At 37.9% G+C, this 16357-nt stretch overlaps 1 protein-coding gene and 1 long non-coding RNA gene across 2 annotated transcripts in view; one reads left to right on the forward strand and one right to left on the reverse strand.

Moving 5' to 3' along the window:
- The first annotated feature begins 1012 nt into the window (after positions 1-1012).
- Positions 1013-16357, forward strand: part of LOC119498953 (SLAM family member 9-like) — a 31417-nt gene continuing 16072 nt past the window's right edge. The window contains exons 1-4 of the mRNA XM_037788079.1: positions 1013-1551; positions 3369-3674; positions 3754-3821; positions 3912-4038. Coding sequence (XP_037644007.1) covers positions 1500-1551; positions 3369-3674; positions 3754-3821; positions 3912-4038 — 553 coding nt within the window. The 5' untranslated portion in view covers positions 1013-1499. The remainder of the gene's footprint in view (positions 1552-3368; positions 3675-3753; positions 3822-3911; positions 4039-16357) is intronic.
- On the reverse strand, positions 7845-9986 carry LOC119498721. Its single transcript, XR_005209174.1, has 3 exons — positions 9622-9986; positions 8220-8333; positions 7845-7858 (listed from the first exon to the last, which is right to left on the reverse strand). It is a non-coding gene; the product is annotated as an uncharacterized LOC119498721 (long non-coding RNA).

The following is a 16357-nucleotide window of genomic DNA, read 5'->3' on the forward strand; positions in this document are numbered from 1 at the left end:
CTGTTTCTTAGTGCTGAATGATTGCGTTTGAATTTGAATGATCAATGTGTAAAGATGCCTTTGCAGTTTCCTCTTTCTTAAGCATACATTGTCTGTCAGTGGGAACATTTCACATTTTACCACAGCTATCTGAAAATGCAAGAGGTGATAAATATAGAGCTGTGAGAAAGGAAGTGGTGATCATCACAAGTGCAGTGAGCCACCAAGATGAGTTCAGGTTTTAAGTGAAGCAATACATGAACTAATGCATCAAATACAGTACAAACTACAGTATTTTATAAGATTGTATTGAGTGTATTGACACATTTTTTATGTTTTTCCCTTCTTTTGTGTCCTCATGTTTCGTTCTTTTCTTTCAAATAACATTTTGAAAGTCTGAAAATTATCCTTATGATAATTCTGGTGCAACATACAAAACTACTTCCTCTTAAGTGAATAAATCAAATGAAAAATTGAGTGCTACTATTTATTCAAATTTTTCAAAATTTTAGTTGCAGGATTAGTTGAAACAGATTGTTATGACTGTTGGTTGTTATTACAGCCCAGAACCAATAGAGGACTCCAGTGCCATACACATAGTAGGATTATCCAGAGTGAGGTGCATGGGGGTACAGCAGAGGCTGTTTACAACATGTTGTAATGTTGTAATGCCCAACATTACAACATGTTTGGCATGTCTTAATGCTATTAAGTTGTTCCTACAATAAAGCCAGCTCAACTGAAGATGAGGTCTCTGTATCTGGTAATTGATATCTGAAGATATCACACAGATAATAATGCACTTGTGTATCAACTTTTCGTGGATTTTCACACCCAAAGCTTCCTTGACAAAGGATTAAACATTTCAATCTTTATCAACAGATCTCAAGCAGTAAAACAGAGCTTAGAGAGGAACTTCAAAAAGAGAAGTTCATTTGTTTACATCATGAACAACGCCCTGTGGTTTTCACAGGGGAAAAAAACACAACCAGTAGGCTGCAAGACTTTAACCCTGTGACATGCTTGTTAGAGAAAACAGAACACACACATTATTGCATCGTGTAGTCAGACAGGGCAACATGTTGTAATGTTGTAATGCCCAACATTACAACAGTGTTGGGCATGTCTTAATGCTATTAAGTTGTTCCTACAATAAAGCCAGCTCAACTGAGGATAAAGCCTCTGTATCTGGTAATTGATATCTGAAGATATCACACAGATAATAATGCTCTTGTGTATCAACTTTTTGTGGATTTTCACACTCAAAGCTTCCTTGACAAAGGGTTCAACATTTCAATCTTTATCAACAGATCTCAAGCAGTAAAACAGAGCTTAGAGAGGAACTTCAAAAAGAGAAGTTCATTTGTTCGTATCATGAACAACGCCATGTGGTTTTGACAGGTAAAAAAACCCACAACCGGTACAAGGCTTTAACTCTGTGGTGTGCTTGTTAGAGAAAACAGAACACACACATTATTGCATCGTGTAGTCAGACAGGGCAACCGGACAGAGACTCGATAATGTCTATCTTCGTGATACTGGGGCTGCTGGTCTGCATCATAGCGGCACAAGGTAAGAACACTGTCTACTAAAATATTATGAACAGATACAGCAATGATGCCTGATCAGGCTTCTTTACTGTGAATAATGAACCAAATATCATAAAGTTGCTTTATATTTTATCTTATGATTAGCGATAAAAAGGCTGCACGGTGGTGCAGTGGTCAGCACTGTCAAAGATTCAGGTTCAAACCCGGCTTGGGGTCCTTCTGTGTGGAGTTTGTCTGTCTGTTCTCCCCGTGTTAGCGTGGGTTTTCTCCGGGTTCTCCGGCCTCCTCCCACAGTCCAAAGACATGCAGGTTAGGTTGATTGTTGACTCTAAATTGCCCGTAAGTGTGAGTGTGAATGGTTGTCTGTCTCTATGTGTCAGTCCTGTGATAGTCTGGCGACCTGTCCAGGGTGTACATCGCTTTCGCCCAATGTCAGCTGGGATCGGCTCCAGCCCCCCCCGAGACCCTGAATAGGATAAGCGATTACAGATAATGGATGGATGGATTAGCAATATACATGTCAGGAGATTAATGAGTCTTCCTTTGTTTGTATAAATGTAAAAATGTATGTATTTAGAGATAACATATCTAAGAAGAGGGAATGATTTCTACGAATTATACAGGAAGGAAATACAGAGTAAAGTACGACGGAGTATTAGGGCCACATTGAGGAAGAAAAAAAAATTGAAGATTTTGAGAATAAAGTCAAAAGTTTATGAGAAAAAAGTCATAATATTATAAAGTAAAAAACAAAATGTACATGCCGCCTGTGTGAAAATGAGGAACTTGGAGCATTTTGTGAAGTTATACCTTTGTATAGGTTTCACAAATAACGAAATACTTTTGGCACATCAGCACCACATTATCATCAGTATCAGGACCTTGAAAAGATTGTGTAAGAAACTGTGTTTATTCCGAAGAAAGAACCACACTACCTGGGGGGGAATCTGCCTCTTTTGTGGAGGAGGAAAATTACTTTTTTTCTCGTAAAGTTATGACGTGTTTTTTTTTTTTTTCCTCAATGTGGCCCTAATACTCCGTCGTAGTAAAGTGATCTCATTACGGTAAATGCCTAGTTGTGTTAATTTAAAAAACAGTGAATAGTTTAAGACTTAAAACAGTTCAAATGCATCATTGTAAGGTCAAAGTGGCATCACTGTAGGTCAGAAGGGGATCCGTCAAGTTTGTTGATGTAGAGTAAAACTTTTCACTTCTTACTGCCAACAGGAATTCTGCTTCCTAATCTAAAACAAACAGCATGTTTCTCAGAAAAAATTGCAGCAAACAAAAAGCCATGTTTTCAATGCTGAGCATTATGCATACAAATTCAAGAAAGAAGAAGCTTAAAGACGAAGAAAATATTGACAGATTTATTAAAAACAAATAAATTATATTATAAATAAATAAATATATACCAGTATACTGATCTATGGAAAGTTTATCCCCTTTCTTGTTTTATTGTCTTTTTTGTCCTGATATTTCAGTGTTTTTATATTGTTCTTGTGTCCTTCTTTTTGCTGGGTCCATGGACATGGTTGCATTAGTTTCACCTCTATCCTGGGGCAAGCTGTGTCAAGAGTTATTAGTAAGTTGTAGTTGTAGGAATTAGGAAAAGCATTTGTTGTATTATGTCTGTTCACTTCAAGAAAAGTTTTGAACATAGTGAGTGGGCATGCAGGAGAAACAACACACCTTAATAAACTATGAAAAGCTGAGGGTACTTCACTTCTTCAGTTTGCATTATGAAGGTCACAGGGTCAAATATGAAGCCTGCATTAAATGATGATGACATATATCATATGTGATTTTTATTGTATTGTGTGTCTACTGTTTCTACAGGGCCCAGTGCTGTGACTCCTGTGTTTGTGCAGAAGGGAGGGGATGTGCTTCTGAATGTTGATGCTGATGTTCCTGTGGATTTTTTTATTGTTGAGTGGAACTTCAATAAAACGGTCGTTTTAGTAAGATTTCCATCTGGTAGAGAACCATTAGTCCCTCCTGTTTATGCTGGAAGGATTGAGTTTCTTGAGAAAAAATACTCTGTGAAATTGAAGAATCTACAAGAGGCAGACAGTGGAGTTTATACTGCAAAAGCCTCATCAACTGTAGACCAAACACTAGCTGAATACAACGTCACAGTTCAAGGTGAGTTTGTTAACATTTCAGACACCGATTTTCTGCTGCCATGTTTCAAAAATTCTTCACAGAAACTTTTCCTCCTCAGGTCCAGTGTCTCCAGTTAATCTGACAGTGATCTCAGTAGACTCCAGAAGCTCAGAGTGTGACCTCACTGTGACCTGCAGAACACAGGACTGTCACATTAACAGCACTTTTAGATGTTACTACCAAACCTGCAGTCAGGAGGGAGGAGAGCAATGAGAGGTCACAACCTCTGGTGCTTCCCTCCGCATCTACCTGTCGAGTAGCTCAATCATCTGTAACCATAGCAACCAGGTCAGCTGGACCAAGGTCATTAAAATAATTGAACATGTTTGCCTCCAACCTGATGGTAAGACTGAAAGACAGAACAACTTCCTGATAATAATGCACAGTTTGGAGTAAGGTTAAGACTTATAAGCATTTCTTTTTTAAAGAAAACTTTCATACGTCCAAGTAAATAAATTAAGTTAAGATAAATAAATTGGGTTTGTTACAAATATGGTTAAAATCCATGTGTCCATTCTTCATTGTGTTTTCAGGGGTGGGTAGGTTGTAGGATTTTAGTACTTCTCAAGGAAGAGTTGCTCTGGTGGCAGAAATTACCTCATTAATTGAGTTCAACCAGTGTGGGTTTGGCATTTCAAAAGCCATTTAACCCTCTGAGACCTGTTTTTGTCTTTTATTTAAATATTGATTCATATTTGGTCAGCGCTGCCTAGTTTGACCATTAGATCGGAGTTTGCGAGTGATTGACAGCTGCTCAGAGACAGCAGGCTCCAGCTCGGCTCTGATTGGTTGTTTTCCTCCGGTCTGTGAAATCTTGTAGATGCCATTAGGAGCACCGGAGGACACCGGAAGAACATGATTTTTTCAGATTACCTGTCTCATGCTCTACTGTCAGGATATAGTGGCCGTTATATAAAAATATCATATTTGTTCCATTTCCACTGCAGTTTTAATGACAATATTAATTCAATAACTCATTTAAATGTTTTACTGTATTTTAGCATGTAATCTACTATTTGTCTCCATTACTGTATTATTAAGTACAGAACACATACTGTAGGATGGCCCCTGAACATGACTGTTTAAATTAGCACAAAATAATAAAACAATGAATCAACATGAAACTATAATGCTGTTTTACAATGCACAATAAAGTCTGTAAAACTCAACTGCACTTTGCAATGCATGTACTTTGAAATGTAGGAATTACAGTACTTGAGTAAACTACAAAGTACACAGAATGTTATCCGAACTGATTTGTTCCTGTTGTGCTGTCGCGTCACAGTCTGGATGTGTTTTGTGTAATGAAATCACCTGTTTTGTTGTGTTGCAGATCCAGAGAGTCCTCCTGCTGGTATCTCTGTGTGCCTGCTGAAGATAGTCGTATTCTCTGTCGGTCTGATCATCATGGTGTCTGCTGTCATCACTGTTCACCTCATGGAGAAGCTCAAGAAGAACAAATAAATAAATAGTTCTCTACCAGCCAATCTTACATTTATGTTATCACACTCTTCAGTTAAAAGTACCGTGTTTTCTTTGTATTGCTCGAGCCCTCATGGTACACATTCCTGCCACTGATCTTATGCTATTCCACTGATCCACAGTTGGTGGCAGTAACACACCAAGAAATGAAGTAGTGCACCAACAAAGGCGAAGAGGTAGAAGACTGCAAGCAACCAAACATGGATGTAAACCATTTAGGATTTAAAGTATTTGTAAAAATCGGATTTGCAAATGTTTCATGAGGAAGGAAACTGATTCAACACGTTAATAAGGCTTCAAAGATACTAACAATGCATTTTGACAAGTAAGGAAACAAGAAAACTGCACAGGACACCTTTAATACAAATGCTGATTATTGTTGATTATCCATTGATTGTACCCAATAATCACTGTTCTCACTTTGTAAATAAAATGTTTGTACAGAAATAACCATGTTAAAGATTTTTTGGGACGATAAAAAAACAACAAAAAATAAAATCTGTATGATCAAGACCAACAAAATACAAGAAATATCCTTGATGTAACACTGAATGTGGTCCTATTTACAATATTATAAATGTTTATATGTAGGCTACAATATGTTTCAATATTTGTTTAAATGTGTTAATCTCTGGGTGAAAGCAGTAGGCAAATCCGGATCTGAGAAGTGAAGCCATTGTGGAAGTACTTTAAACTTGCATTCTTTCTTATAGCCAGCATGGGGCGACAAAACACGTGAAATAAATCATCCAAGTCCTTAGAAATAATGTACAACACTGTTTATCTCTTAACGACAAATTAAATGTAATTCTGTTCACAACTGCACAAGAGACCTTCAAATGTTTCCACATTTTTAGTTCCGTAGAACAGCATCAGATTCTTTCTCTAGCTCAAATCATGATGAAACAAAAAGCTACTTCTGAATGTGTGTGATGCTTAGTAACATTTTCTCATTGTTTTACAGCTGTTTCTATTGAAATGTTTGAAAAGTCTTTTCATTCCAGAGCAGCTCATATAAACGTATACATTAGCAGGTTTGGCAACACTTAGCAAAACTGTAAATTGCGGTAAGTACAGTAGAATACAATTCCTGATTAAAGCTGCAGTTGGTAACTTTGAGCAAATATGATAAAAAGTCACTATATCCTGACAGTAATGCATGAGACAGATAATGTGTGAAAAGAATCATGTTCCTGTCTCCTCCTAGTGCTCCTAATGGCATTTGCAATTTTTTCCGGTGACCAAAAGAAAACAACCAATCAGAGCCGAGCAGCCCCTGGGCAGCTGCTGCTCGCAAAACTTGTGAACTCCGATCAAACTGTCAAACTGGGCAGCGCTGAAATGTGTTCAGAAACATCTTGTAGTGTACTGTGTAGCCATGTTGAAAACAGTCGAGCCAAAACCAAGCACTGCCCACCAGCCAGAGCAAACTTTCATTTTACAGCTAAACAGTAGACTGAAACATCTGAGGAGAGAAATAGGCATGCCATTATGAGCACAGGAGGACACAGGGAAACGTGTTGTTTTTGTTTTTTTAACAGATTATTTGTCTCATGCACTATTTACAGGATATAGTGACAGTTTTATGAAAATAACTTTTTCATCATATATGCTCAAAGTGACAGACTTCAACTTTAATTGTTTAAGAACATGGCAGGCCTTTCTACCGTAGCATACCGGCTCTCTGGCACAGTCGTGTCTCTAGTCTTATCTGGATCCGGGGGTCCAGGGTGAGGTCCTACCAAGCAGTAGGTGGAGGTTGGAGAAAGACCTGAAGCATCATCTGTTGGAATCTGATCCAGAGGTTGGGCTGTAGTTCCGATCTGGAAAATATATCACATGCAATGTTTTTAGCAAAGGTTGTGTGCCATTTTTACTTTACACTTTATTATTAATTGTGCTATTTTTCTGTATTAACATGGGAAGTAATCTCACTACGATTAACAGCAGCTCATATAAATCCTTCAAATACTACAAACGTCTGTACCATGGACTACAAAAGTGTTAAGCCTGTTTTTTCATAACTGTAATAAAACGTAGTTTTAGGCGTTTTTCATCAAGAGCAGAGTAAGGTGTGTCTGAAAGATCCTTAGTTGAGTTCAAATTAATCTCTTGGCCGAGAGAGCACAACACACTGCAGCTTAAACACAAGCACATAGAGAAAGCATCTACGCCACTTTGACAACACAGAAAGTACGTTGCATTTAGAAAAAGACAGAAAATCTAAGTTTTTCTCATCTCTTGATTTGTTCCAAGGCTGAAATTGAGGTTTGCAAAGTACATTGTTAGTTACTGTGATCTTCTATAGTACTTTGTTGGTTACTGTGATCTTCCACAGTAGCAACTTCATTACTGTAATTTTCGATTGAATATGCAGTATTTCACTGTGAAATAGAATACAGTACTTTACTGCGCACAAACACAGTAATGTACTGTGGATTTCCCAGGCATTTTTCACAGTGTACGGATAGCCAATAGAAGCATGTGAGGCTCCAGTTTTTGATTTTGAAAACATAATAAATTTGATTTTCCTCAAACCCGGTTTCAATTGTTAAAATGCTCAAAATCTGAAATTCTGTTTCTCAGTTTGTCTGGCAAATGTTGGGAGAGTGATGTTAAAAAAAATGTAATGCTTACCTGTGATATTTCATATACTGTATTTTCAATGCTCTCTCCTTTATCTGCAGGTCAGTAGTAAAAAAAAAATACATGTTGATTTGCTTTAATTTACATTTCATTTTAGAGCTTTACCTTTTTAACCGCATTATATTTACATTACTTGAGCTGCAGCTACATTGAGTCCAGATTTAGGGTGTGTCTAAGTGACTCCATCTTCAAACAGCAGCACTTTTTAAAGCCTCTATGTGTAGGATTTGATATTATTATTATTATTGTAATTGCATTACCGAATACACACAAAGGATTTATAAGTATGGCAGAGGATGGACTTTAGAACACTGAATTAACACTGAAAACAGTAAACAGATAAGAGTTTGCAAATTTTACATGTAATTATATGTTAAAATTCATACTTGGACTTACAGATTCCTAGCTTTCGATAATAACAAAACAGGCCTGACAGAACAGCAGAGACGAAAATGACAATTGGGACAGCAACAGCAGTCACGGTGACCTTGCTGGCATGTTGTTTAGGATCTGTAAAGAAAAACAAAAGCCAGATTAGAAAAGTATGTCTGGTTTAAGTCTTGCAACATAATTGAAAATGTGCCACTGTAGCATCACATCTTCCCAGCCTGTGCTTTTAACAGACTGCAGTTTTAATGATACAAATGTCTTGGTAACCTGCTCTGTGGTAATAATAAAAAATATATTTTAAAAAACGGTCACAATTTAAATCTATCAACTTTCCAAAAGTCCTTGAATGAGCTAATTTAAATATCACCTGCTTCTTAGTTTTACAATTTCATTTTCTAGTTTAACTTTATAACCTACCAAATACTAACAATTCATGCCAGCCGATAGATAAGGCTTATAATTTTTGGTTTTTACTAGGTTTCACTGAAACATATGTTAAATAAAAAAATATATAAACAAAAAAAAATGTATTTAAACTGATTTTAACTCAATTTGATATCCCTCCTCCCCACACACAAGCAGTTTTATTTCCTGTCCAAGAAAGAGGATGTTCACAGCAGTTTACAGTAAAAGAGGTCATCCTGAGACGAGGACAAAAATAGTTAAGATTTCTTAAAACGCCTCTACTTTTTCTATGGTGTTCCTCAAGGTCTTGGTGTTTTAATCTGGTATTTTGGAGGGATTATTGTTAATTTTTTATCAATTCTTGAGTGGTAAAAATGGTTAAAATTAGCACCAAATCTGTGTAACAAATGGTATCAACCCAAAAATTGCTGCAACAACTTATGAGACATAATAGAGCATGGGAATGGAAATCATATACTTGGATCAATAATTAATCATTAATAAATTCATGTTTATTTCTGATTAATGACTAGAACAACTTGACACATGCTGAGCAGCATCTCAAATTAATCGCCAGGTTCCCTGCTTTCAGATGATGTACACCACTTCCATGTGCTGACCTGCTATATCCCCCCTAAAAACCCCTTAAAGACCCCCTGTACCCCCCTAAAAAAAGACAAAAACAGGTCTCAGAGGGTTAAATGCCTTTTAAAATGCCAAACCCACAATTGTTGAACTGAATCAATGAGGTAATTTCTGCCACCAGAGCAACTCCTCCTTGAGAAGTACTAAAATCCTACAACCTACGCACCCCTGAAAACACAATGAAAAATGGAAACATGGATTTTAACCATATTTGTAACAAACCCAATTCATTTATCTTAACTTAATTTATTTACTTGGACGTATGAAAGTTTTCTTTAAAAAATAAATGCTTATAAGTCTTAATCTAACTCCAAACTGTGCATTATTATCAGGAAGTTGTTCTGTCTTTCAGTCTTACCATCAGGTTGGAGGCAAACATGTTCAATTATTTCAATGTCCTTGGTGCTGCTGACATGGTTGCTATGGTTACAGATGATAGAGCCATTCGACAGGTAGACGTGGAGAGAAGCACCAGAGGTTGTGACCTCTGATTGCTCTCCTCCCTCCTGACTGCAGGTTTGGTTGTCACATCTAAAAGTGCTGTTAATGTGAGAGTCCTGTGTTCTGCAGGTCACAGTGAGGTCACACTCTGAGTTTCTGGAGTCCACTGAGATCACTGTCAGTTCAACTGGAGACACTGGATCTGAGGAGGGAAAGTTTCTGTGAAGAATTTTAGAAACATGGCAGCAGAAAACTCTCTATCAGTGTCTGAAATGTTAACAAACTCACCTTGAACTATGACGTTGTATTTAGCTAGTGTTTGGTCTTCTTGTTCCAATAGCACTTTTGCAGTATAAACTCCCCTGTCTGACTCTGTTAGATTCTTCAATTTCACAGAGTATTTTTTCTCAAGAAACTCAATCCTTCCAGTGTAATCTCGAAAGACTGATGGTTCTTTACCAGGTAGATATCTTGCTAAAACGGCCGTTTTATTGAACTTCCACTCAAAATTAAAACCCTCAGGAACATCAGCGTCAACATTCAGAAGCACATCTCCTCCCTTCTGCACAAACACAGGAGGCACAGCACTGGACCCTGTAAAACCGTAGACACACAATATAATAAAAATCACACAATATATGGTTATCCGGTCAATACTGAATGGTATTCCATCCCTACTATATTTCTTACACATTGGATCATCAGTTCAAGTACCTTCAGCTTATCATGGTTTATCAATGTTAGAAAATGTCTTTAAAAATGCCTTACATCAGCTTTGTCTCGTGACACAGTTTGCCTCAGGATAGAGGAGTTTAACAGGTGAAACTAATCCCATTGACATTAAGATGTTACTTTATTTTTCTTCTTAACATTACCGAGTATTTCCAGTCAGTCTCTTTTAAAAAGACAGAGGACTTTCTTTCACGTTGTTCCCCAGCTTGGAGGAGACAGACCGTGAGCGGATATTTCCACCGACTGCTTACTGAGGTTGTTACGGAAGGAGTCAAGTTTATGTGTCTTGGAGAGACAGTGTACACCTTTTCAACATGTTGCTATAATGTATAATATGTGTATTATAATTATCTACTGTAAAGGTTAAAATATGTATTATTCAAAGAAATCAAAGAAAATTTCAAGATGGGAACTAGAAAGGACTCAAAGAGTCCATACCTTCACCAAGGATATCCTCTAAATGTGTCACTTAAATAACACAAAAGTGTTTAGAATGTTTTCAATCTGTGTGTGGATCAATATCTTCATCCAAATATGGATAATATTAAAAAATATTGTTGATTGGCTGAAGGCAATGACACTTTTTGGGGGAAATTGCCTGCCTACTGTCTCAGTATACAGTATTAGGGCATTGTACAAGAATGAAGAATGCAAATTTTAGTAAAATGTAACACTAAATTTGACTTTTCTTATCCAGATTAACCAGAAATAAACAGACACCCTTATTGTTTTGTCACGCATGGGTAAGAGGTGGGGTAACTGACATAACTGTATATCTCAACTAGAAAATGCATTTCCTGCTGAAAATGCTGGAATGCTGACAGCTGAAATTTATTGCAAAGCATTGCTGAAAATGCAGAAATGGGAAATGATTTGCCTAAAAATAGTTGGTAAGAACAAGAGCTTTAGCCGGCCTATCAGAGACAAACAGGAAAACCTTCTCACCAAAGACTCCCAACAACTAGAGCGCTGGAAGGAACACTTTGAGGAAGTCCTCAATAGACCTCCTCCAGACACCCCCCTGGACATTGAAGAAGCGAGACGAGACCTAAACATCAACTGTGAAAGGATATCAAAGGAAGAAATCAAAAGAGCCATCAAAAAACTGAAGCTCGGCAGAGCACCAGGAAAGGACAACATCCCCCCTGATGCACTGAAAGCAGACATCAGTGCCACCGCTGACATCCTCCACGGGCTTCTAAATGAGATCTGGGTAAAAGAGGAGGTACCCAATGACTGGAAACAAGGGCTAATTGTCACAATTCCCAAGAAAGGCAACCTCAGTGAATGCAAGAACTGGAGAGGCATCATGCTTCTCTCAGTCCCCAGCAAAATCCTCTGCCGAATCATCTTGGATAGAATGCAAGAACCACTGGACAAGATATTCAGGAAGGAACAAGCAGGTTTCCGGAAGAACAACTCCTGTACAGATCACATTGCATCACTCAGAATAATTGTCGAGCAGTGCATCGAATGGCAGTCATCACTGTTCATCAACTTTGTTGACTTTGAAAAAGCCTTCGACAGCCTAGACAGAAACATCCTGTGGAAGCTGCTCCGACATTACGGAATACCCATAAAACTGGTCAATCTCATTAAATGTATGTACAATGGATTCACGGGCCAAGTCATTTCAAATGGAAAGCTATCAGACACCCTCCAAATAAAAACAGGAGTATGACAAGGCTGTCTTCTGTCTCCCCTGCTCTTTCTTGTTGCCATCGATTGGACTATGAAAAAGTCAGTGGATGGCCAAAGGACGGGGTTACAGTGGACTCCCTTCACACAATTGGAAGACCTCGATTTTGCAGATGACTTGGCACTGATCTCAGGAACACACACACAAATGCAACAGAAGACAAACAAATTACATGAACACAGCAAACAGCTAGGCCTCATGATCAACGTTGGAAAGACCAAGGTCATGAGGATCAACACTAAATCCCACCAAGGAATAAATATCAAGGAGCAACCCCTAGAAAATGTGGCAGAGTTTGTCTACCTGGGAAGCAACATCAGCACAGACGGAGGAGCAGATAAGGATGAGGAGCTACGCATCAGCAAAGCAAGACATGCCTTCAGAACACTCCGACCTGTATGGCTCTCTTCCCAGCTCTCCAAAAACACAAAAATCCGAATTTTCAACTCAAATGTAAAATCTGTCCTTCTCTATGGCTGTGAAACCTGGAAAACCACAAACACAATCACCAACAAACTGCAAGTGTTCATCAACAACTGCCTCCGATACATACTGAGGATATGGTGGCCCAGAAAAATTACAAATACAGACCTGTGGAAACAAACAAACCAGGAGCAAATCAACAAAGAAATCAAAAGGAGAAAGTGGAGATGGATCGGGCATACACTCAGAAAACAAGAAACAAACATAACAAGACAATCTCTGGACTACAACCCACAAGGAAAGAGGAAGCCAGGGAGACCAAAAAACAACTGGAGACGGTCTATGCTTGACGAGTTAAACAAGATCGGGACCTCCTGGCAAGAAGCAAAGACCACTGCACAGAAGAGAGTGAGGTGGAGATCCATGGTGGACGCCCTATGCTCCCAAGAGGGCCAAGAGGACTAAGAAGAAGAAGAAGAAAATGCATTTCCTGCTGAAAAAGCTGGAATGCTGACAGCTGAAATTTATTGCAAAGCATTGCTGAAAATGCAGAAATGGGAAATGATTTGCCTAAAAATGTTGAAGCTCAAATGCATTGCACTGCACTGCTGAAAACCCTAGACGATGAAATGTACAACTTGCAGAGTTGGAAGCTGAACTGCATTACCTAAAGAAGCTAAGAGTTGAAATACATTGCTAGAAAAGCTGGAAGCTAAACTGTAATACTGTCAAAAGTGGTAAATTAGAATTTTCCTGAATAGGCGGAAAGAAGAAATGCTTTGTATGTATATCAGACAGATGAACTGCATTGTTAAACACAAAGAGAGACAGAGAGAGGTAGAGAAGGAGAGAGGGAGAGAGAGAGAGAGAGAGAGAGGGGGAGAGAGAGGGAGAGAGGGAGAGAGAGAGAGAGAGAGAGAGAGAGAGAGGGGGAGAGAGAGGGAGAGAGAGTATTTGGGTGAAATAAACCTTTAAAATTGTAAGTGCTTGGACAGAAATCCTATTTTCACTGAATGAACCTTTAAGATCTTAGTTACACAGAAAGTGGTATTTGGGTGGAAAGTAGCAGTAGTAGCAATAGTAGTATTAATCGTAGTAGTGGTAGTAGTAGTAGTAGTAGTAGTAGAAGGAGCAGCAGCTGTAGTAGTAGTAGTAGTAGTAGTAGTAGTAGTAGAAGCAGTAGGAACAGAAGCAGTAGTAGCAGTAGTAGTAGTATTAGTAGCAGCAGCAGCAGCAACAGCAGCAGCAGCAGCAGCAGCAGCAGCAACAACAGTAGTAGTATTAGTAATAGTTTTAGCAGTAGTAGTAACTAGAACCTTTAAAACTGTAAGTCATTAGACAGAATATAATAGAGAGAGTTACTCTATAGAGAATTTATTTTGAAAAAATAACTTGTCCTGAGTTCCCTGTTAAGATACAGTTATCTTCTGGGGCTTTGTGTGTCTGTGTGTGTGTGTGTGTGACAAAAAATACCTAGGTTCTGATGTATTGATTGTGTATGAGGAGTGGAAGTTGTGGGTTAGAGAGCAATTTGTTTGGAATATTTTCAAAAGATTTTAAAGCTCTGCTCCACTCTAGGTGTGATGTCACGCGCTCTAGCTTTTAACAATCCATGCAATACACACCCATTATAAAATCTGAAATGGTCTGAAAATTTTATAAAACTGTGATAAATCAAAAACTGTAAAAGTTATCAAAAAGCTAAATAATAGCTCAATAGTTCAAAGAATATAACCCGTTTAAAGTTTAAATGAAGTCTGTAGCTGAAAGTATGCAGAAGCAGTAGCATTTCAAAGTGGAGTAGGTTTAAGAGGATTTTAAGATTTGCTCCATTGAGTTACATTGTAAAAAAAATGTGGAAAAAGCTTAATATTTAACAAGTATAAATAGTTGAAACAAGAAAGTCACAGCACTAATATCCTTAAAGAGCTGAATATTTTGATAGTTGAATGGTTTCTGAAGCTGAAAGTATGCAGGAGTATTTAAACTGCAAAAAACATACGGAAGAAATAGAAGAAGTTGTGTAAAGATTCAAAGAACAATACTGGGAATGCTGAATCAGCATTCCCACAAATAAAAGTTTTAGTTTTAGATTTTTAGCATCATTATTGAAATAATTGACAATGAGCACATCACTGAGAATTGTGTATATTTCTCAATATTATTATCATTTAAAAGTTTAAAAAAAAAAGTTAGTTACAATAAAACATAACGTTTCTTATTGGTGAAATAGTGCTACGGTACGACAACTTTGACTTTGAAAACAAACAATGTCAATCAACAACGGGAAATATAAACAATAAAGTTCTTACCTTGTGATTCACAAGAAAGCAGCAGAGAAACAGCAAAGACAATCACGACCCACGGCTTCATTCTGCAATGTGCTACATGAGGAAGTGGTAAGGCTATTTGTGAACTGCACTCAGTAACAATTTATCAGGAAATGTCTCTCTACAATCCACTGTGAACAGTTTTTATTGTCATGAAAGTTACAAATATTCCCATTCCTTTAGAAAAAAATCTTCAATTATTTGAGCAACACAAATGGAAGTGTGATGAACAGTAGGCTTATGTGTCCAAATGGTGTCTTGTGACTAGTTTTACATCTCAACTTACGTCAGCTCCTCTGTCTACTACAACCGTCTGTACAAAACATGAAACAAAATATGGCCTTTAATAACTCATAATCAGCTTTATTAAACCACTTTTTTAGAGAGATGTGTCTCATTGGATCTCTCCACCTGATTAACATTCCAGAGCTTGATGTTAATTCAAGAAAATGTTACAAATACATACAATTTCCAACACATCATACTCATCCTTGCTTCACATTTCCATCAGAACAGAATCATTATCAGTGACTTACAAGATTACTTTCACATTCTCAGCACTCACCTCTGGTGGTCCGCCTCATGTCCTTGTTGCCTAGGCTGAAAAATAAAAGGGGCTTCGATAAAATGTTCGTTGTTAGTTTGACAATGTTAGTAACTCGAAAATCACATAGACGTACAGAAGGCTCCTACTTTACACAGAAAGGAGAGCTTCCTCGAGTATCCTACAGTAACATTTGTAACCCACAATAACCTGATGGCCTTTTGCATCCATGTAGCAGCTGTTTGTAATGAAACATTATCTCATTTGTAGCACTCAGTTTGCTTAAAGCCACTGAGACAGAGAAACTGCAATTCCAATTAGCTTTGAAGAGAAGAAGCATCTGTATTAAAGGGGCAGTGTGTAGGATTTGGCAGTATCTAGCAATGAGGTTGCAGATTGCAACCAAATGAAGCCTCTCCCGTGTGCCAAGCGTGTAGATCAGTGGTTGTCAAACTTTTTTCACCAAGTACCACCTCAGAAAATATTTGGCTCTCCAAGTACCACCACTTTGACCGATGTTAAAATATAGTAGCGTAGGCCTACCCTATTCAGCAATGCACAGTTCATGCAGGAGGAAAATGTATTCCTAATAAAAATATTACTTATTGTTGACTTCTGTCAGCCGCAGCCACGCTCGACAAAGGGGTAGCACTAGAACTGGCACTTAAACTCTTCCACACAACTCTCATACTACGCAAGGGGTATCTAGAATGTTAATAAAATAAATCATATTCCTGACATGAAAATAAACTGGGGAAAAAAAGTCTGGAAACTTGTGTTTGGTGGATTATTTTTCTGTTGTTACAATACTAATCGGCATTGTATTTTACATTGTTGGAAAGCCTGTTTATTTACCTTCACAATGATGTCCAACTTGTAAGGATCATGCATTTATGGGATGAGCAGCACAGCTGATTATGTGGGT

This window comes from Sebastes umbrosus, chromosome 12 (genome assembly GCF_015220745.1).
Source record: "Sebastes umbrosus isolate fSebUmb1 chromosome 12, fSebUmb1.pri, whole genome shotgun sequence".
Classification (NCBI taxonomy): Eukaryota; Metazoa; Chordata; class Actinopteri; order Perciformes; family Sebastidae; genus Sebastes; species Sebastes umbrosus.